The sequence below is a fragment of the Callorhinchus milii genome, unplaced genomic scaffold (assembly GCF_018977255.1).
Source record: "Callorhinchus milii isolate IMCB2004 unplaced genomic scaffold, IMCB_Cmil_1.0 Scaffold7, whole genome shotgun sequence".
NCBI lineage: Eukaryota > Metazoa > Chordata > Chondrichthyes > Chimaeriformes > Callorhinchidae > Callorhinchus > Callorhinchus milii.
Window position 1 is genome coordinate 16,892,369 of NW_024704748.1, and position 23,926 is coordinate 16,916,294.

Consider the following 23,926-nt stretch of genomic DNA (forward strand, 5'->3'; position numbering starts at 1 on the left):
GAAGGAGGCAAGAAAGGAAACAAGATGGAGGGACTGTGGGATGGAGTTCCAGAGGGTGGGGGAAAAGTGGATGAGGCCTGCCCGCCAATGGTGGAGTGAGCGAGGTGGGGGTGATGAAGCAGGCTGGAGCCGCTGAGCGGAGGGAGCGGGCAAGTTGGTAGGGGGTCAGTAGATTGCAGAGGTAGGGGGGCAAGATCATGGAGGACTCTGAGGGTGAGGACCAGGATCTTGAACTGTATCCTCTGTGTGATGGGAAGCCAGTGGAGTCGGGCGAGAATAACCCATTGTGTTCACTAATCTTTAACCTTCAAGTGTTTTATTACAGCACAATTGAAGTGCTATTACACTGTACTAACAATTCTCGTTTTAACTTCAGTCAATACTTGGGAAGATGATTGCATTGGCATGGAATTATATATTCCATGGAATATAATTGCATTAAAAGGATCACTAAAATGATAAACATTGCTCAAGAGATCACAGCTTATTTGGAAAATGTAGGGATTCATTTGAAACTGAAAGGAATATGGAATGAAGTCTCTAATTGCTAATTTATGCTGCACTTTCCATGGATATTTGCAGGAAATTTTTACCAAACCTCTTAAGGAATTTACATAAATCAGATGTGAGATGTAATTGCAAAGCAATTTACTTGGGAGATCAGATACCAAGGCTGCCTGGATGCGACGATTTTACTTGGAAACCAATGCACACCCATGCCTGCAGTTTAAACACAGATGGTGCTTATAAATAGTCCATATGGACTACCCAAGTGTTTGCAGGATCATTTTTAATATTATTGAAGAGCTGATTTTGGATGGCTGGAAGGCTGAAATTCCTGTCTGAGTTATGTGTAGTGACTGTGACGAGGCACAGATATAATGGGATAATCATGTTAGAAGCAAACATTGTCAATGTTGTAACATATAGAGCTGACATTATAACATGTAGAGTGATTCCAGCCATCTGGTTCTTTAGTACAAAGAGCTTTGCTATATTGGGAAAATGTTGGACATAGTAAGATAGTTCTCCTTGGCAGAAGAATAGCAAATGGTAAATCAAGCCACAGAGCACTTGGACATGGCATAGCAAGTAGTTTAAGACTACTGGAGTCTCTGTTTCAATAGGGATTTGTGGCCTACAAGATTTATTTCACAAACAAGTAAATCAAAAATTGGATTCTGTTGAGCAAATATCGTAGGTATTTAGCAGCATTTAGTCCGAGAGTTTCTTATGTGATAAATATATAATTGTATGCTTTAAAAAAACAAAATGAGGCTACAAGTGGACCTTCAAATGCATAGGAGCTTCAATAATGTGCACAAGATTGTTGACAGTCTTTTATAGCTCCTTAGAGATGACACAGTTAGTATTTTGAAAGTGTTTTCGTAGAGAATAAATAGGCTGTCTTGACCAACGTCTTGCAGAATTCAGTGGAAACATTTAGGAAAATCTTGTGCTATTCAGTGCAACAAAAGTGAAATATTTATTTTATAATTGCAATTCATTGCAATATGGTATATAATTAAAATGCTTGCCTATTGCTTTTAGAATTGAAGCTGGAATGTGTGTTTTAATTTTGTATGGCAGCCAGAATTCAATTCTAAAAGGAAAAACTCATCAAGCCTTTTCATTCTACAGACCATGTACAGTTTAACCCATCATGGATTCCACACTATTCATATAAATTTTCTAGTGGGAAAGTTCTGCTGCTCAAGCAAACTCTACAGTAGTCAATTTATTTTCTGATTTCTCTCATTCAACCCTATAAGGCTATTTTCCCCCATGTCTATTTGTATACAAATGTAACCTTGTTGTTGTTGTTGTTGTTGTCTCTTTTTCCATATGAAACCTGAGAAAATTGTTGTGGGAATGTTGGAAAAGATTTTAGCAGCATGTGAAAATCTTTGTAAAATAAAAAAGGAATTTCTGTGAGAAGAAAGATTTCACATTTTTGCATGAGTTCCAGCTTATTGGAACAACAAGAAAACAAGCTGCTAACTGGTGCTTAATAAGCAGAATGAACATTCAAAAGGGATTTATTTGAGAATACAGCTGTGGCTTATGGATTTTGCACAGAAGAGATAGATTCATGCCAAAGTGCAATGAAAGGTATAACGAGAAGAGGCTTATAGTCTTAACGGATACTGACATAGCTAGGCAGCTGCTACTTTTCTCAACCAAAGGTATGCTTGCCCAGATGCATTAATGAGAGATTGCTACATTAGGATCAGCAACCAAGGAGTTAAGCAAAATGCCTGGTCTCCCGGTGACCACTCAACACATGTAATGTTCTGCTCAAACATTCGCATCACAGAAAATGAGTCAGAGTCCTGGGCATCAATGAGCAGGACTGATTTTATCAAGAGATGCAAATAAATGGACTTGAAGGGATTGGAATTACTTTGTGTTGAAAAATGCTTGAAAAGATTGGCGTGAGGTGTGGATTGAAATTGTGGGTGCTCTTTATTGCACTGTGGACCTCGAAAAAATATCACTGCCTCCTCTCCTTTTAACAGCGTAGTTGCCTTGAAAAGTAGATATAATTGTACAACATTGTCACTTTGAAGATGTAGTGAGACACACGTACCTGGCTGATCCTCAACAAATAAAAATGCACATTATGCTGCATTGCAGGGGTGTAGCCACGGCCCACCCAGTTAACACCAGGGCCACCCATCGCTGCCTCATATCTCCCATTCTGGCTGTCTTCCTGTTGCTTTCATGTTGCTTCATTGAGATGCAGAGAGTGAAGGGAAGAGAGCCAGAGTGGCAGATAATGAGCCAACACAGAGAACGATGAGAAGGAAGTATGATACATGTATATGACAGCAGACCAGTGATCATTGCCCATCCACCATATGTTGGTGCCCACCCAAATTTCCCTTCCTGGCTATGGCACTGCTGCACTGAAGCGAAACCCAGCAAAATGTATCTATTAACAATCAATTAATTGCCTAACATGGATGTTTATGTCATTTACTGATTAATATCTTTTATGGCAGTATATTTTTAATATATTGTTAACCTATACATTGCCAGGCCTACCATAATCTTTTTATGCGCACTAATGTGTCAACATTTTCATTACCAATAGCAGTACACACTGTACCCCATTATCTCACGCAGCTTCATGTTGCAATCAAGTATGTTTTCACCCACAATGCTTCTGTGAACTAAATTCAACATTTGTCCTCTGAGGGATTTCATATGACTGCAAAAGGACAAGTGAGTGATAAGGTGAAAATAAAATAAAATGCGTACAGTTCATAAACGTAAAGAAATAGAAATAATTTCATAGAAGTTATTCACTGTATCAATGAAAAGCTTTTTATGAATATACTGGTAGTAATCTACCTTTGCTCAGCTTGTTACAGTTGTGGACAGTTTTGTCACTTGTTTTGGTTAGTGTTTGATAAATGTTTGATAGGTCACTTTACGATGAAAAAGCTCACAAGCCACCTAATACAAAGAAGATTTTTTTCACCATGCACATCTTTGTGTTCAGATGAATGGTCTGTTGGTATCAGTTATTCATTCTTGAATGCATTTGGCATGCTGTTTTGCGGTAGTGATTGAGTACCTTGAAAGATGTAAATTTTACTTCTTAAAAAAAAAGAAAATGGAAAATGTAAAAGATTAATTTGGTCACCAACTGAGCCTTTCACCCGTGAAACCTTACATATAAATGATGACTACTCAGTGTTCCCACCACTTTACCAGCAACAAGTTCATAGAGCCATTTTTTTCATGTTTCACACAATGTAATTTTTTTTGTGTTGATTCAGAAATGTGTGATCTTTGTCCGCAATATTACACTATATCTAGTTCTCGTATCTCACCTGGTAGTGGAAAATGCCATTTTTCAGCACAAAAAGATATGTTTTTCTATTCTTGTACAGATCCATTTGCAGTAACTTGCTCACAGCATGAGTGGAAAATTTTCGATTTGAATACTACATTTTATCTGCACGGTTAATGTAACAAGATTATTTTATAATGTTTCAATTGATTGTAAATTTTCTTTCATCCAGACAATTTTATCATTGGCTTGAGTTATCTGATAATTAACCATTACAGGTATTATTTGTAGCCAAGATGTTTTGCAGTGTATTTGTGTAAGAATGGCAGGATCTCATACATAAGTAATAAACATCAAGAATTGTATTCATGCTGGTGCTTATGGTGTGAAGAGAAACAATAATACAACATCATTGGATGTAGTTTTCAATAGAGGAAGGTTTCGCTCCACGGTGTCAGCCTCAGACTTATAGCTTGTCTGCATGAAAGTACTAGAAGCAGTAGGAGCGCATTAATATTAAATGGAGAGTATATTTATGTATTGAAACATGGCTGGCAATGATGCATTCTGTTTCCAATTGTAAAAAAAAGTATGTATTTTTAGAGCATGTGCATCCAAAAAGCTCAAAATTGCTCTAATATTGCTTTGTCATGCAATTGTTTGCAAATACATTTTCCCCACACAGTGTTATAAATAGATATATGAACAAGCATACTGTTTTCGTAATGCAAGACTATCCAGAAACAAGATTGATACTGTACCTTAAATAATAGAAAATGTAGAAGTTACATATTGTTCCTAAAATGTATCCAGTTAACAGCAGAAAATTGTATTTTTATTCATTCTAATTATCTGTTGTTAAAACGTTTGTATTAAATTTGCTTAGAAATCTTAATAACCCAATTACATTGTTTTCTTTTAAGGTTATTAAATACAAATAAACAATTATTAAATAATCTTTTGTTCAATGTATTTTGACACTTATTTAAAGACAAATACTACTTTGCAGTGACTGTGACCAACACCGTGCATTTTAAGTCAATATGAAATTATTGAGGAAACTAGTTGGTTAAAAATTAAAACAATATTAAAGTTTTTTTTTACAAAACTTAAAAAGTTTCTTATTTAGCAACATATTTGAAATAACACACAATAATACATTTTCAACTAGCATTCTGGCTTTCTAAACACCAAAGACCTTAAAACTAGAAAAAATGACAATGTGACAACTGACAATAGCTATTTCAGTTTCTTAATTTTCAAGGCATATTCTTTATGAAAATACTGTATTTTTACAACATGGTAAATAGCTTGTGTATATACAGGTGAGGTTTTAAAGACTAGGGCTTGGAATAAAATCTGTATAACTTCTTTGCTTTCTTCAAAAATACTGCAGGGTTAAAGTCAGTAGAAACTCAAAAAAACAACAGTCCAGTCTATTTCCCTTTGTGTGACACTTGATTATAGTTCCTCCATGTTAATACAGTGATTTATGTGTCGGAGCATGAGGCTACTTTAATGTTTTTCAACTGTCATGGATTTGGCCTCATTTACTTGTTCATTGTACAGTGACTTGAAGACCACTCTCCTGTGTTGGGTCATTTTATCGGTTTACTGAACATGGCTTCCAGAGCGTGTTACAGTTGATATTGTGCTCAACTCCATATCAACATCTCTGTGGCTATCCTTAATTTCTTCTTGAGCTTGCATTTCATATTGCTTGTAATCAAGAGGCTCTTGATGTGCACCACAGTAACTTATTGTTGTTGGTTGGTGGTCATAAGTGAGAAAAGATGAAACATTCATGGCAATGGGAATCTAAAAATGGAGAGAAAAAATAAGCAGCTAAAATATTAGTTCTGCAGTCTTCTGGGAAAAAAAGCCAGTTATTGACAATAAGAATTTTAATTAAAAAAACTACTTTACAATAAAAATGTTAATGGATTGGCATAAATTGTCAAAGTAAAATTAAGGCGATATTTTCCATTGTGTTGGAGCATGACAGCCACACTCACTTTCTCTATATTTTTTCTGGAGAAAATCACTGTTGTTTTATTATTTCTGTTGTATCTTTTCATCTTGAAGTGTCATCTTAAACTAAAACATTGTCCCTCCATTTTGGTTAAACATTGTTGCACTGTACGGTGGTCTTTTAACAAAGTAGCTTTTTCTAAAGTTTCTGCTGCCATGCAGGCCAATTAATACACATACAACATTGCAATGTAAAATAAATAAAATAAATCTTTTTTTCCGCTTGATGAAATCAATGAAGGTAAATATTCAACCTGCTGATTAATATACTAGATTATTAAATACTAATGGATAGTAACAAAGCACCTAAAACAAGAAATTTGTTGCATATATTATTAGTACTGTTGACATAAACTAATATCCAGTTAGATATTTTATTGGATAGTGGCATGAAACCACTATTTATTTCTAGTAGTTTGTTTCTTCTGACAGAAATAGCATTTGCAGATAAAATAAATCCTCAGAATGATACTTATTCTGGCAGTAATAAAGTAATAAATAAAGTGAATTACTGGCCAGTTTCCTATTTTTGTTTCTTTCATGTCTCTGTTGCCTTCACGTCATATATTTTTTAAAACTTTCTTCTCTTATGTAATTGAGGCAGATGTTCCAAATACATATATTTTGCTTTATACATAGCCAACATTTTCTCTATCACATTCCCAATAACAGTAGAACTTTCTCACACCATTTGAGTCCTCACCCAACTCCACTGGCTTCCCATCACACACAGAGGATACAGTTCAAGATCCTGGTCCTCACCTTCATAGCTCTCCATGGCCTTGCTCTCCACTATCTCTGTGACCTCCTAACCTCCTACCAACCTGCCGGATCTCTCTGCTCAGAGGCCTTCCTATCTGCTCTTTTGTTCATGTGAAGTGGTTATTTTACATCAGCCCACAGAAATGTTCAACAGGAGCACTATAACATTCTAAAATGTTAAGGATTGAGCTCTAAAATGTTCTCTGAATGATAGAAGACTTAAAACACACAACTGCTAGAGTGCTGAAAACCTAAAAGCTTGTAATTAATAATTTAACCAAGTGATACATGAACAGCCCTAAGCCATTCAGTCTTTTGTGCCTTGTCCACCATTAAGTCTATGGAAATGCACAATCCCATTTTGCTGCCTTTGTTTTATAATACTTTAACGTTCTTGTAGCGTATCAGCCTGGTTCAGTGGTAGCCTTCTTTCCTCTGGGTTAGAAGTTTGTGGGTTCAAGCCACACATCTGGAATCTGAACTCATACCCAAGGCTGACACTTCATTGCTGTGCTAGAAGTGAGCTGCATTGCTATCCTTCAGATGAGAAGTTACACTGAGGTCTTGTCTGCCTGTTAAGCTTGAAGTTAAACTGTTAAACTTGAAGAAGTTAAACTTGAGGTCTTGTCTGCCTGTTCAGGTGCATGTTAAAGATCCCAAGGTACTATTCATCAAAAAGATAAGGGAGTTTCTCCTGTACTTTTGGCCAACAATTGCCCAAATAAAATTGTTCATTCACTCCATGGCCATTCGTGGGTCACTGTTGTGCATAAATTGGCTGCTGCATTTGCCCACAAAATACATACAGCTTTGTCTGTGAATATTTGACAGTTATAACTCTGCCCTATTTTCATCATCATAACAAGGTCAAGAAAATCTGTTTAAAATGAATGTTTCCTCTATCAGTTAATCCTTGGTACTAAGAGGTCTTCATTATATTACATAAAATATGTATGGGGACCTTCCACCTGTTAGACAGGCATTTTGGACATTTGGATAAAACCAGTGACTACGTCAGTCTGAATCTCCAATAAAATGCACTTTTGAATTGGACAGTCTTCTGCTGCTCATTGAGCGGTAAATTCAAGACACCAATCACATTGAGGCAGTCCGCCAGGATTTAATGACCTTATAATGAGCAGGTAATGAGGTTATTAATGCATGCAGAGGGGTTGTAAAGGTTTTGAGATATAACCATTAATGATTTTTAACACCCAGCTCCACTGGGAAATTCTTGAAATAACCAGTAGGAGCTGGTAAATGGAAAGGAACCAATAAAAAATGCTCCTGTAAGTGGGACACTGTATTTTGTGTATTGATGGTTTGGAAGAGGTTGTGAGAGTCTGCTAGCCTTGCTGACCTGGCTGCCAGCAACTGTTCATTCAATATTGTGCTGGCAATCCTATGTGTTTTCAAGTGTTTCGATGAAGGCTGTTGTCTGATTATTTTTATGTTATTTACTCTGACCTTTATGCCCTGAAATAGTGTCAGCCTGCATGTGCATCTCTGTCCAGATAACCACAGGGGGAAACATTCTCTTGCACTCTCTCTGACCAGATATACACTGAAGTGGAAAATAATGTACAGAGTAAAATAGTCAATTCATAACCAAATAAAACTCTAACAAATGATATTACTTCCAGTGCTGATTTATTGTTCTCCACAGAATTTATATGAAAATAGGAACTTCAGATGAAAAGGGAAAGTGAGAAGCAAAGATATTTTTCTCAAAGATTCACCTCAATATTTTACTGTCCTGTTCTCATCACCAAGTTGCATGGATAACATCATCAATCGGAAATGCTAGATGTCTGTTATATTGACAGATTGCAATGTCTCAGATGAACACCTACTGCCAAGCTTGTTGCTGACCCCACCTTCCCCCAAAGAGTGCTGCTGCAGCCTTAATTACTCACTGCAGAAGTAGAAGTAGCGTTTGATCCAAATTTTAGGATGTCCAGCATTGATCTCTTTCATGGTGTCTCACAATTCTGGACTCTATTACTTGATTTGACCTTGTCACATTTATGTCTTAAGAGAATCGTTAAGATACTTTAATGGAGTGAAAAACTAATCATCGAACAACCTCATAATTCTTTGCTGTTGGGATCTACCCTATGGTGCTCACTAATATAAAGATTTTTGCAGCATTTAATCATGAGAAAGCCTATTGTAAATATGGAGGGAAATTATTGCTATTTTTGGCAACCAATGTAAGATATATGCTGCTATCATTAAGCTAATGATATTGCATTTCTCCTGCTCAGCATTTAAGAAAGCCAGGTACTCATTCAGTTGATAACTTTCAAAGATCTTAAAATGGACCCTGTGTTTTATGATCTGAGCAATACCTAACTCACTTTGATAGAACATTTTAAAATATTGATTATGAACCTTATTCACATATACTGTGGCCCAGTAAAAATGCCAATTTTTTGAGAAAGAAGCAGAATGGCATTGAACATATATGCGTTTTAAATAGTTTTCTGTGCAGAGATAATATCTGAAAATGCTGGCAATGTTAGCTTCCATATGCACATTTATAGATGTATCTCCATCACCATTTAGGGCTCCATTGGATTCCCAGGAATCTGAGATTCTTGTTCACACATCTTTCCATGAGAGAAAATTCTTTCCTGTGTTTTCTTTCTCTGTCTTCTCTCCGCCTGTTTGGTCTTTCTGTTATTTTGATAACCTCCCTCTCCAGCATGTTTAGCAGCAATTTGCTGACAAACATCTGGTATATTACTTGTTACATCCTTGTCACATTTAAATTTGTACTTTCTGCTCTACTTCACAAAAAGACTCATGGGCAGAACTTTGTGTTTATATTCTTAGCCTTATTTCACCTTTTTAGTTGTTTGTGCAACTAACTGTATAGCAACATTAAAAATAGTCCATTCATTGAATATAAACACGGTGAATGTGAATTGAATGGGCTTGTTTCCCCTGTGGTCCTTTCAAGGTTTGTTCAAGTCGGGCACAATGAATGGACTATTTTTAATGTTACTATACAACCAGTTGCACAAAGGACCGGGGGGAGTGAAATAAGGCAAAAAATCTAATGCAGAGTTCTGCTCATGAGTCTTTTTGTGTTGTAGAGCAGAAAGCATGAATCTGATTTCCACTGCATCGTTATATTATTCCACTGACTACTATTAGAGTAGCATTAAAAACAAAACTGGCATTCATGACTCAGAGTATTGTATCAACCTGTAAAATGGTATTATCTGTGTAAATACAATTTAATTTACATTGATCTTTACTCCTGGCACTATAAACACAGCAGAAGCCAATACATTTTTTCCATCAGACAAGTAGCCATATAATTGTTTGTTCCTCTTATTTCTTTTCTTTTTTTTCAGTAAGTTAATATACAATGGTGAAGGTGAAATAAAAAGCCATTACATTTTAAAAAATGTATACAAACATTAATATTAAAAAAATTATAAGACCTTAAATTGAAAATGCATGTAGCATAAATAATTGACACAAATTCAAATAAGTTGCCTAAAATACACATTATGCCCAATAGACAGCGTATATACTTTATAATTTAACTCATGCACTAATGCATTCATGTTGCTTTCAGTAGCAAATTTCTGCATGTCATAAATCAGGCTGTAGATACTGCAAATCACTCTGAAGCCTCAAAGCTCATACCATTTGGTGGAGGTAGATTCAGGTGCAACAGCAGCAGCATCTGTGGTGCAGACATGTTGATGTCGATTGGTATATCACAACAACAGCAACTTTAATATATTTATATTGAGGCCTTCACCAGGTAGCATCTTGGAGAACTTAAATTATTATCCTGCTGACTCTCACCAACGTGAGCTACATTCAGCGTGGAGCTCCTGTGGGCTTGAGTTTGACGGGGCTTATGATGTGCTGCACTTGCCGATTGCAGAAAGGAAATCTCAGTTGTATTTCTTAGTTGTATTGCAGAGGATTCTCATTAGAAATCACCCCACATTAGATGATGATAGTGTAGGACATTTTAAAAAAAAATTATACTAACAGATTTCTGGTGCTATGCATTTCTGCGTTAGTTTGTCTTAACATTTGAGTCAATGGAAAGCTAAAAGCTCTTTAGGCTTTGAATCTTAAATGTATAGCCAACATAAAACAACCTTGTACATAATAATAATGTTCAGAAAATGTAGAGTAATATTGAAAAGAAACTGCAGTGGATTTCTACCTTCATTCTTTGAAAATGCGAGAGTCCATTTCTTCGATACATTTAGTAAAACTTAAAACTTATGCCCCTTTTGGAGTCAGCCCAAAGGTGCAAACAATATGTGTTTGGGAGCTTCCCATCCTTAAAATGCACATATTTGAGTTGGGGTGAATTGTGTCCAATCATTGCCATGTTCCTAGATGAAGCACTGCATGAAAACAAAGCAGTCCATCTCCCAGGAGGAAAACAGCAGGAGTCAGGATAACAACAACTTTATATTTCTATTGCATTTATACAGTGCCTTTCATGCAGGTAGCAACTTGAATTGCTTATAACATAATAGTATAATAATACATTTTAATATAAAATATAATCATACATTTTCTAATTTCCTCGGATTAATATCTAATTTAAAGAATGACACTTCCAACAATTCAGCACAACCCCTGGAACACTACACATGAATGTCAGCCAAGACCAATGAGCTCAAAGTCCCTGTTGCAGCACGAGAACCCACAACTGTCTGATCCAGCATGCTACAAAGCAACCAGGTTGATTAATTTAATACCTGAACACATTACATTATACTAATCTATTACTTTGTAAAATGAACTCTGTGGATGTAAGGTTGGCATACATATTGTTCATCAAGGTAATGTTTTTATCCTTGTACATTGTAAGAGGAACAAAAGATTGTAAGTAAGAGTGTAAGACATTTCAGTCTCAGAAGAATTACTGAAATTATATCTTTTGACTTTAACACAGTGAGATGCATTGAGAAGGAAGAGTGTGTAATATGATTATATGAGTATCAACCAAATAAATTTTGATAAAGTTGGAATGAAGACAGACAAAGATGGAAACAAAGTGGACAAAGATGCAGGAAGACAATCAGTCTCACAAGTGCAGGTCAGGTTCCAGAAGTGCCTTCCCAGAAATGGGAACAGTATTCAAGTCTTGGTTAAACTTGAGCTTGATAAAAGTTGAACTGAGGGGAAAATAGGATTAGCATGGGAGAGAGATCGTAGGTTCTTGAAGGCTACTTTAGCAATTGATGAGATGTGAGTTTGATTCTATTTTACAGGAGAATATGAGGCTATTTTATTACCGTTTCCCAGTGGATTGACTTCAAGACCCTGACACTCATCTATAGATACCTTCACGTCCACACACCCTTGTACTTTCGGTCTTGTCCCCTCCCCCTGTGTGTCTTCAAAAGTTGCCTAAAAACCGTCCTCTTCAGCAATCCCTGCAGTCACCCTTCTCGTTCCCCCTCCAGCTGTTAGTGTCCGGTAAATAGTGTCGCTGTAAAATGCTCAGAGATATTACTCTACCTCAAGGGTGAAATATAAATGCAATCTAATAAATCGTGTGAGTTAATAGAAGAAAGATTAAGATGAAACCCATTGAAGTTCAGAATGTCGCTGTTGGTTAGAGTGGCAAAGCATTACAGGAAGCGGATTTTGAAGAATTGAAAGAAGAGTTTCTTTGCCATGTTGAAAGAATATCCTAGCTGTACGTTTCAACCATTTGCATTTTGAAAAGAGCGACGGTTGCCCCAAAATATACAGTAAAACCACTTTATAATATATCTTGTAAAGTGCTTTAAGATGTCTCGACGATGTGATAAGGCGCTATATATCAAAAAAGCAAGGTCATATGCACTAAGGAAATACAATCTGAAGGAGGTTGATGAATGTGGAATGGAATCGCCAGCAAAAGCTTAGATGCTGAGTGAAGGAAATCATTGAGGTGAAAACAGGAACAAGGTGGGGGAGAGAACAAAGCCCCAGGCACCCCTAAGTTGGTAAAAAAAAGAGTCAGAGGAATAATCATCAACTACAGTACAGATAGAGGAATTTGAGTGGAAGTCCACAAGCTCGTTATTCTGACAATTGTGAATTAAACCAAAATGTTATATAAACTGAAGGCAGCTTCAATAGCTTTATAAAGTACAGATATAAGGTTATAATAGGGTAGTAGTATGAAGAGCAAGGAAGATCACCATTACTTGTGACAGACTGAACATAAGCAAGTTTTAAAGAACAAAAAGGTGAACCTGATGTAGGTGTGGCTAAAGAGAATTGTGCCAGACCAGAATGGAGAGAGGAACGTTGCCAAAGATTTATAAGAGCACAAAAAAAGGCCATTAAACCTTTTGCTAAGTCAGAAATGCCCAGAGGTAGAAAGAAAGTATGATTGTGGCTCATGGTCTCAGGTTTGTTTTCCTGATAATTAAATTCATTGAAAATTTCAATTATAAATCATTTCACATCATAAGTCACATCAGTCAATGGAAAAAATGTACTGCTATTTTATTTACTTTGGTGTCCTGTTTTTCATTCTGGAAATTCCACTCAGCCTGCTAAATAACAGATTGTCTGGTTTAAAGCAAAACTGATCGCAACCCTAGCCTTGAAAAGTATGCCCTTCATGTGTGTCAAACCATTTCTCCACTGTCAGCTCAGACCATGCTAGTGTAATGTACCATCATAGTGAAAATATGTTTTGGTGTTTACATCAGTTTTTCAAATTTTAAAAAGAAAATTCTTCTTGAAAACACAGATTGTTTTCTGGGCCAGTGGCAGTGCGCTTGCCAATTATCCTGGTGTGTGAATGACGGCCACAATGCGACCTTCATTAGACCACAAGCATAAAAATGCATTTGTTTGTATTTAACTAGGATGTGTAGCTATTCAGGATATGTCTAGGGAGCCTTGTCCTAATGTTGTGAGTTAAACATGTTTTTTCTCTCTTGTAATTGGCCACAGATATTGTTACATTTGAAAAATTGTGTTTAGGTTTGAATATTGGAAAACCTACAGAATATACAGTGAACCTTTGATAACTCGACCCTGGATAAGTCACCAACCCCACGTAATGTGTCACTCACTCAATATCTGGCTAGTTCCTGGATATGTTCCAATAAATCATTGGGTTTTGCACGTTTAAGATGGTGTTTCTGTGTAAAATACTGCTGATAACTTGTTATTCTACTGGGTCTTCAAATCGTTAATCAATTCAGGAATGTTTAAAAAATGTGAAAATGGCATTTGTCTCAAGAGCGGCACTTTGGGATGTCCTTCCTACGTGAAAGGCACTATATAAATGTAATTTATTGTTGTTTTGTTGTTGTTACATACTGTACCTCTCTGCCTTCCAACTAACATCTGACATCTACGTGTTGTGGCGCACAGGTAAAATGTTCCCTTTCCTCTGACCTCGTTTGGGTTATGTTTCAGCTTCATGCTTCTGATCAGTTATCAAGCAGGCTTGCCATCGTTTACATGATCCCCAAGTAATCACTGACTCTTTGCTGTGCTGTAACTCTGTTTATTGAAAATGAATTGCAAGTCCTTAAAAAAAACTTGCAATTCTCATTCAATTTCCACAAAGGCTGAAGCAATACGTGAAGTGATAAATGAACAAAGCAAATCAACAGTTACAATGAAGCATAAAGTGCCCAGGACTACACTTAATGATTGGATGGCCCAAGTATGGCTAATAGCAATGATACCTTTTTGGATATGTTGTCAATTCTGATAAATCATCATTTGAGCTATTTCCCTTGGGTAATGTGTTATCAGAGGGTGATCAGAACATTAAGTTATTTTCCTGTTCAGAAACAAACTAGATGGAGAGCTGAGGTTCTGAGAATAGATGTTCTGGACACTGACAGGGTATTAATTGGGCTGTAATCAAAGAAATTAGTAACAGTGATATGGAGTTATTTTCTTGTAGAGCCCTAGATAAGTGGAACAGATTTCTAGTTAAAGCATTGATAGCTTTATCAAAGGTTCTTTTCCACATATCTATTCAAAAGAGTTGGATGAGAATCTAGTTTGGAATAGAGTATTCTAAGAATTAGTCCAGATACAGATGATCAAATGCAGGGTAGATCATGATGGTTTCTGAGCTGCGGCAAACATGGAAATGTCATTCAAAGGAAGGCAACTGCTGAAGGATGAATTAAATTGGCTTTAAGATTTGACATATTCTGAACATTTACTTGAATTACTTTGGGGAAGCAGGGAGAACATTTTCAGACCCTTTCCTCGGGAGATTAAGTGAGTTGAATCGAGTCCATGATAGAGTATCCTATATGGTCTGTGGAAGCAACCAGCTACTTGAGCTAAAGATTCTTTCATAGTTCGTTGCTTTTTTATGTTGTCATGTTCAAAATCTTTAGGGGTTATTCTGTTCTGATCACTAAATGTAGTGAGTTTATTGATGCGCATGAGGCTATTTGCCCTGTTCGCTATGTTTTGCAAATTTGTCACCATGTACTCATAAATACCTGCTGCAATGCCATTTAAAATTTTAACTGAAATTGTAAAAATAAAATTCAATTGTAAGTACACAATTTCATTGCCATTACATATGGCATTACATAAAAAATGACTAAAATTAGAAAACTGACTAGAATGTGCCAACAAACTTTGACGTTTTTCTGGGGTTACATGTAGAAAACAGAGCAGAGCAACCTTCATTTCTGACAGTGCTGGGAAATCTTGTGGTGAGCAGTCTAAACTGCATCTAAGACTGTACAGTCAAGTGCCATGCTGAATTGATATCAGGTAAAAATGCTTATTACAGTAAAACTCACATAAGTCTTATCTTATAATTATCTTATAATTGCCATAGTCTTACAACCACCCATGTCCCATACAGTTTCCTATCACTTGGATTTCTTTGCACTAGTCGTATTTATTACCTCCTTACTCAGAACACCCCTCTCTTACCCTCCATTACTCTCACACTTACCACCAGCATTGAGTTGTGGGAAATGACGTCCTTACCCATTGACGCATGTGTAGTTAACGACCAGCTGCATTGAATCGCAAGAAATATAGTCTTGATCCATTGACGCATGCACAGAAGAACTTCATTTCCCAAGATTCAATACGATTCCAACGCTTGCTTTGCAAGCAAGAGGACCTAGGTTCGATTCCTGGGCAGGGCGAAACATTATGCAAGTTTCCTTACTCGACATACCTCTGTTTACCTAGCAGTGAGTAGAAACCCAGTTGTTGGTCGACTGGCTTTTCCGAGATAATAATCCCTTCATAATAAATAAGTAAATAAGTCAGTAAGAGAAAGAAAGAAAGAAAGAAAGAAAGAAAGAGAAAGAAAGAGAAAGAAAGAAAGAAAGAAAGAAAGAAAGAAAGAAAGAAAGAAAGAAAGAAAGAAAGAAAGAAAGAAAGAATTAATTTGGTCACTCAATTCATGACGTTTTGTGGAACACTGCTTTGGGAATTGGCTGCTGCGTTTCACCCACAAAATATACAGTCAATTCACTTTACAGTATATTCTGTGAAGCGCTTTTAGAAGTCTCAAAGACTTGATAAGGTCCTATATTAAATGCAAACATTATCATTATTCTTTAATGTCCGCTAGTGTATTCTCTTCATGTGTGGAACTATGCCTACTGTTCTGTTCTTAATTCTTAATGAAACATACTATGATTTTTATTTTGCACTGAACAATTCAGAATGCTCAGACTATTTAGGTACGAGATTAGGAATATTCCTTTATCTCAAAATTAATGAAAAAAACCTGTTTAAATGTATGTCATATTCTTCCATCACAAGACAACGTTTTAGAAATAATACAATGACATTTTGTGTTCTTTGATAGTATTCCCACAGCAAATATAGCTAGGAATATAGAAACAGAAGAATAGGAACTAAGGGAATACACATTCTTTTTGATCTTTTATTGACGTTGTTCAACTTCCTTTAGGCATTCCAAATTTTCATTTGAGTAACAGTTTATTATTTTCAATTAAGTTCACTCTTTCTGCCTTGATTCCTGCTCAAAATATTGCCCAGTTAACCTTTAACTGTGATTTATCCATTTAGTTATTAATATAATTACATTTTCCTTATAACAATTTTTCTACTGATATTTTCCATGTAATTAAAAGTTATTTTTCATTTTATAGCACATGGTAATAAAAAGTAGTCTATTCAGATTTGTATGTTTAATCCTTTGACATTTCGTTCTAACTATGGCAAGAATAACAAGAGTTAGACTAAGAATAACCTTTTCTGGTGATATCTGGACTGTTCATGAATCACTATTAATCCTGAGATATATACAAATACAATATTTGATATCTTCATACAACATGAATGTTCTGTTATGAGGTAGTCTTGTTTTACATCAATGATTTTACTTCCTCCCAATGAAGATAAGGAGTACATCATGGCAAATAATGGAACAGTACAACAAAATATTGCGTGATGGTAAATAATGGATGATTTAAACATTAGCATAAATATTTTTGTATTTGCTTTATTGCATTTCTTGATTTCCTCTTTATTTTATTGTCCATTTCTCAACTTCCTTTCCCATTTATCCTGATTAAATTATATGTCATTTCTTTACCTCTTCTACCTTATTTGAAGAGTCTTAATAGCCCATTGCACTGCCACTAAACATGCCTTTTTTCTTTCCATCTCACACGCATTTCCAATTTGCATTTTTTCTATGCTTTATGTGCAATTGAACCTTTGCTCTACAGTGTTTTGGACCTTGAGTGATTAAAATAAATAGCCAGGCATTACAATAATTGTGAGTTGCCAAAATAATCTCATCATCTTCAAAGTCCTTCAACCAAACATCTTGTTCATCTTCAAACTCCCTGACCCCTGATAACATAGCAAGCCACAATTCAAAAGTCTCTTTCCAACCAATAACACCTATATATTTTAATTGCCCAGACTATTTGTGTACCCAATATTTATTTAATCCTGGAGTCTGGTAGCTCAGTGGTTAGAGCACTCGCCTCGCAAGTGAGAGACCTGAGTTCAATTCCCAGCACGGCGAAACGTTGGGCAAGTTTCCTTACTCCACACGCCTCTGTTTATCCAGCGGTAAGTAGGAACCCAGTTGTTAGTCGATTGGCGGATCACTTTTCCGGGGTAATAATTCCTTCAAAAAAATAATAATGATAATAAATTGGTCAATCAATCCATGGCTGTTTGTGGGACAATTGGCTGCCGTGTTTCACCTACAAAATATACAGTCAATTCACTTTACATATTGTTCAACTTTCTTTAGGCAATCCAAACTTTCACTTACACAACAGTTTATTATTTTCAATTAAGTTCAATCTTCCTCCCTTGATTCCTGCTTAAAATATTGTGCATGTAACTGTAGCGCAAATTCATTCATAATACAAATGCACTGTGATGTCTATTCACTGTACGTGCACATAGCCAGTCGACTTGCTTCAGCTAAAATGACAACTTTGAGGTCACTTGATTGTCGACCACATCACTTCCTGTTTTGCTGCACGTTCACAAAGCTTAGAAATCAGCTATTTTCGCTTGCCATGCTTTAAAAAAAAGGCTGACTTCTGGCTATTTAGGTCATCACCATTTTGCCATGCACAGTAAGCAAGGAGTGACATTAATAGTGACCCGATAACCTAAAAATCAGTCCTTTTAAGCCGGTCAGCGTGCTGGAAGTGAGTTTGTGAGGCTGTGCGCATTCATAGTCAAACCTGCTACAGCACCTTGCTAAAATGTGGGCTAATATTTTATAGATCCAAACAATGGGCAATAATGGAACTCCACTACCAAAGAGAGAAGAAAGATGACAATTTACAATCCATTATTAAATTGCATACTATGATTTTATAGTGGATCTTATGAAATGTCCAACAACCACAGGTTGAAGACACGCTGTACAAGCACTGTGCTGAAATCAGAAAGTGCCATGCTGATAAAAAGATCTTGCCCTATAATTCTGCAGATCCTGTACTTATAAAATAATTGCAATTTGTAGTTTTCTCCTTATTAGAAGGGTGTTATTTACTCACTATTTTTGCCCAGTGTTTGATATGGTGTCAACAAGCATTTTCGAGCAAAATCTATACATTTTTTTTCTTCATTGTGAACAGACTTGAATTGGTGCTGCAAAGGACCAATATGTCGGCAGCTCAGATGTAATTAATTGGTTTAGTCATGTGTAGAAAACGTCTTTTCCTCATCTCTAAATATTCCCTATTGCTTTGGTGACTGCTTTTGCTTTACATACATATCCTGTGATGTGCTTTTCTTACCAATAGGTTGTGATCCCCAATGTATAGCAGCATATTGCCTCTTTGTTGTTGTACTTACTTAATTTGTATCACGAATCAATGCAATCATGTGTGTGGCTTAGCAAGTACAGTAAATATTTTCAATAAACAAAAAGAAATGTCAACATTTTCTTCAACGTCAATAACATGAACCGTACAAAGGCTTGTTGAATAAGCCACAAATGTATGCACCACAGAATTATTAAATGCATAATAAAATAGTAATTCAGAGTACAAAGAACTGAACTGCCACCTCAAACACATAATACAGAAAGGTTGAATGCTTGCTAGTGGGGTTACCAGAGGCCCAGGTAACTTCAGTTTACAAAGATTCCCAATGGAGCGCTGCTTGGACACAGTGTGGTGAAAGAAAAGGAATGAATAACCACTTGATTACCAGTACAATAAAACTTACATAAGTTGTATCAATTAGAACCATAATATGACTTATGCGAAGTCCAAGTTGCAGTTAAACTTATAATAATAATCCTTGCATTTGATGTAGTGCCTTATCAGGTCTTTGAGACGTCTCAAAGCACTTCACAGAATATACTGTAAAGTGAATTGACCGTATATTTTGTGGGTGAAACAAGCAGAATAGAGAAATGTAATATGCTTTATTGGAGAATTTTCACCAATTCAAGACTCCTCCTTATGCCCTGTTGTTGAGCTGTAAACACTCACATTGCCCAGTTTATGCACAGCCACAACCCCAATAAATTCACAAAATTTGTGTGAAGTTAATATGCATCAAAAATAATTCTAAACAGGACTTAACAGAAAATATAACCATTAAAATGTTCGACTTCGAGCCTGAAAGATGAAGAGAACTACATTAACCTAACATAGAATAGTAGTATCTAAATTCAATATAATCAACCATACACAGCATAGCAGTACTTCAAGTAGGTGCTTGGACTCCCCACATGACAAATTCTTACATCTCAGCAGTGACCCTGCAGGGGAATACACTGGGTGAGTTTACTCCAGGATTTTCTAGCACTTACTAACAATCAGACAGAGTTGTATTGACATATGGCTCATTAAAAATTGGTTTGGCCACCACTGCCTAAGAGAAAGAGAGAAAATCAAAAATTGGGAAGCTATTACCTATTTCATTAGAGTGTTCTACTTCTGTATGTGATGTACTTAAAGTCATATCAAATATTTATTTGTTCACTATTGCATTTTTAATCCCAATATACCACTTATTTTGATTAGGGACTAGAACAAACAATGGATCTGGACCAGACTACCAAGCTATATCTGAGACCTGGATCTTGCTTGAACCTAATTATTGAAAAAGCTGATGGAACTCAGTTCCTTGTAAATCTAATCTCAGGAAAATCAGGCAGTGAAATGGCCAGACTGGAAATAATAATAATCCTTGCACTTATAAAGCATCTATCGAGACTTCTCAAAGCACTTCACAGAATATACTGTAAAGTTAACTGACTGTAAATTTTGTCAGCGAAACTCGGCAGCCAATCCACACAGCAGTGTCCCACAAACAGTCATAGATTGAGTGACCAAATTATTATTCTTAAAAAGTTTTTGAAGGAATTATTAGTCCCGGAAAAGCGATCCGCCAATTGACTAACAACCGTCTTCCGATTTACTATTAGATAAGCAGAAGGCATGTGGAGTAAAGAAACTTGCCCAACGTTTCGCCCTACCTGGGAATTGAACCCAGATCCTCTCACTTGCGAGGCAAGTCCTCTAACCACTAAACTACAGGACTAGAGACAGGAAGTTAAACTTACATTATGGAATCTGCTTGAACTCTATTACAAAGAATCTCCATACAGAGTGAAAACATTCCACCACCTTATGGCGCACTTTATTTTCACTGTGAATCAATGGTCTAATGTTCCTGTATACTGATTTAGTGAAACTCCCGATATGGGAAAATATCTTTGCATCAGGATTTCTTTCTAAGAGGGTTCCACTGAATTAGCCACATAGACATGGACAAAGTATACATTATTCACTGTTCCACATTGAATTGGATTACAGAAGGACAATCACTCCCAATAGTAATGAAGTGTCTCATGCCCGTAATAATGATGAAAGAAAGCTATAATCAGGTCATCTCTAAAGTGTCCAGCTTTCAGAGTTGGGTATGCTTTCAGCCCACAAGTTCCAGATATAAACCAAATAATTTTAATATATCACTTTCAATTATCGGACAGGAATTTTGAGGAGAGCATATTAATCATCACAAGTCTTCTATCTCCAGGTGCCAACTATTGTTGCACATTTTTAGAGATTGAATAAAGGAAATGTTGCATAGCAAAGTTACTTGAACATCAAGTCAAACTTTGAGTAGCTTTTGATACTGCGCTGTTAACCATACCATAATACACTATAGTATATACAAAAACACATATGGGCAAGTTTGTGATATAGTTAAAAAGAATCAGTTTAAATACACCTGCAATCTTTGTTCTGTTTCCGCTTATAAACATGTCTCTGTTTACCTAGCAGTAAGTAGGAACCCAGTTGTTAGTTGATTGGCAGATCGCTTTTGCTGGGATAATATTCCCTCAAAAAAATAATAATAATAATTTGGTCACTCAATCCACGACTGTTTGTGGGACACTGCTGTGCACAATTGGCTGCCACGTTTACCCCACAAATATACAGTCGAATCACTTTACAGTATATTCTGTGAAGCGCTTTGAGACGTCAAGAAGATATGATAAGGCGCTATATCAAATGCAAGTTTTTTTTATTATTATAATCTCTTTTTACTAATTTAATTTCCTTTTCATTATTTTTACCTATTTTCTGCCAATTCTAACCTGGTTTCAGCCTGGCTCAGTTGGAAGACTGTGAGATCAAACCCCGTGTTGCAACTTTCATCTCTAGTTTGACACACCAATCTAGTGCTGGGGGAATGCAGCACAAACAGTCATAAAGTGAATGATTAATTTTATCTGCTCCTTTGAACATCCCCCAATTCTGACGAAAGGTCATAGACCTGAAATGGTAACTCATTTTCCTCTCTCCATGGATGCTGCCCTGACTTGCTGTGTGTCCCCAGTGACTTCTGTGTTTATACCAGATTTTCAGTATCTGCAGTACTTTGCCTTTTATTTATCTGTAGAATTGTTGGTTAGGACACCCAGAAAAATTCCCTTCATTTTTCAAGTCGTACAATTGGATTTTTACAATCCACCTCATCAGACAGATGAAACCTTTTAGAACACCTCAACATACTATGAATCCGAATCCCCTATTCCTTCGTTCCTCAACCCCTCTTCAGGTTTAGTGAGTTACTCCTCTATGGCAGGAATTTGGTTCCTGAGCCAGGGAGTTCCTGAGCCACAGTACTCCAGGGTATTAACTAACCTGGCTCATTATCAGGTCCCGGAGGGGCAGATCAGAGATGTCATAGATGACTAAATTCCAATGTCAGATATTGTCAGAATTTTGTTTGCATCCTGTCTGATCTGTTTTAAGACTTTCTTCGCTGTCATCACTTCTCTGAGTCACATTTCTCTCTCCACAGGGATTCTTGTCCTGTTGGCTTGCTGCAGGTTTAAGCTCAGGAGAGACTCAGTTAGTTTCCAGTTTTGCTACTGTCTGCCAATAGCAGTCGTGAAGAGACTAAAATGTTTAAATTTATTGTCAGTGGTAATCAAGTGGTTGGCTGATAATGAAATTGCAGTACACACAGACAGGGGAAGAATAAACCAACACAAAACAGACCAAATTGAATTTAAAACAAAGCATAAAATGTATTCACCTCCAATTGGTGAGAATTCACGAATTTAGAATTTGCTTTGATGAAGAGGAAGTGTTACCTCTTTTGGAAAGAGGTGGAAATGAATTTAGACTACAACCAATTCCAAAATATCATCCTGGGATGGTTTTGGAGGTGGCTCAAAACCAAATCGATTGCCCAAAGAAACAAATTTATATTGAATCTTCAGCATTCAAACAACACTAAACATGTAGTGTACATGGGCCATGATAAACAAATGTTCTGAAAGATGTATCCCACTATCAATTTTTGTTGATAGTAGCTTCACAATGATTGGAAATTTTAAGTGAATAACCAATAATCACCACAAAATCTTTCACTTTTCTTTTTCTAAATTTGATAACTTTTGATAATGAGCAATCTCGTTTCAATTGGCTAGAAATCACAGAATCATAAAATCATGAAACTATACAGCACAGAAGAAGGCCATTCGGCTTATCGTGTATGTGCCAGCTGTTTGAAAAGAGCTGTCCAAATCAGTCCCACAACTCTGCTCTCTCCCCAAAGCCTGGCAAACCTGTCCTCCCCAAATAATTATCTACTTCTCTCTTAAAAGTTGTTATCCAATCGGCTTCCAACACCCTTTCAGGCAATGCATTCCAGATCCGAATAACTCGCTGTGTGAATATATTTCTCCTTACCTCAACTATTTTAAATCGGTGTCCTTGGGTTACCGACCCACCCGCCAGTGGAAATACCACTACCATCCATAAAATCCAGACCATTCAAAACTCTGCCGCCCGCATTCTCACCTGCATCAAACTCCGCTCCCCGATCACCCCATTCCTTGCCAGACTGCACTGGTTGCCTATCCCAGAGAGGATCGATTTCAAGATCCTCACCCTTGTATTCAAATCCCTCCACTCCTTTGCACCCCCCTACCTCTCTGACCTCCTCTCTCCTCAAAACAGTACCCGTTGCCTTTGTTCCTCTGGGTCTTGTTTACTCCTCGTCCCCCGAGTCCTCCGCTCCACCCTCAGCGGCTGTGCCTTCAGCCACTATGCCCCGAGGCTCTGGAATTCCCTTCCTCACTCCCTTCGCCTCACTCCCTCTCTTCCTATTTTCAGGTCCCTGCTGAAGATCTTTTTCTTCAGCAGGTTTTTTCAAGGTTCATCATAACTTCCTGATTTTGTATTCTATGCCCCTATTTATAAAGCTTTATCTACCCGTCCTGCCACCCACCACCATGCTTAAGAATATCCAAACCAAACTGAAATTAAAACCTTCATCAGTGTCTTGCTGCGAGATTAAAAACTGCTTTCCAAAGAATCCTGCCATAAAGTTTTACATAGC

At 36.7% G+C, this 23,926-nt stretch overlaps 2 protein-coding genes across 2 annotated transcripts in view; one reads left to right on the forward strand and one right to left on the reverse strand.

Moving 5' to 3' along the window:
• Positions 1 to 23,926, forward strand: part of LOC103181072 (catenin alpha-3) — a 245,557-nt gene that overhangs the window by 43,800 nt on the left and 177,831 nt on the right. The window lies entirely within an intron of this gene.
• LOC103181064 (leucine-rich repeat transmembrane neuronal protein 3) overlaps positions 5,181 to 23,926 on the reverse strand; it is a 61,739-nt gene continuing 42,993 nt past the window's right edge. Inside the window, exon 3 of the mRNA XM_007897274.2 lies at positions 5,181 to 5,620. Within this exon, the coding sequence (XP_007895465.1) occupies positions 5,414 to 5,620 (207 nt within the window). The 3' untranslated portion in view covers positions 5,181 to 5,413. The remainder of the gene's footprint in view (positions 5,621 to 23,926) is intronic.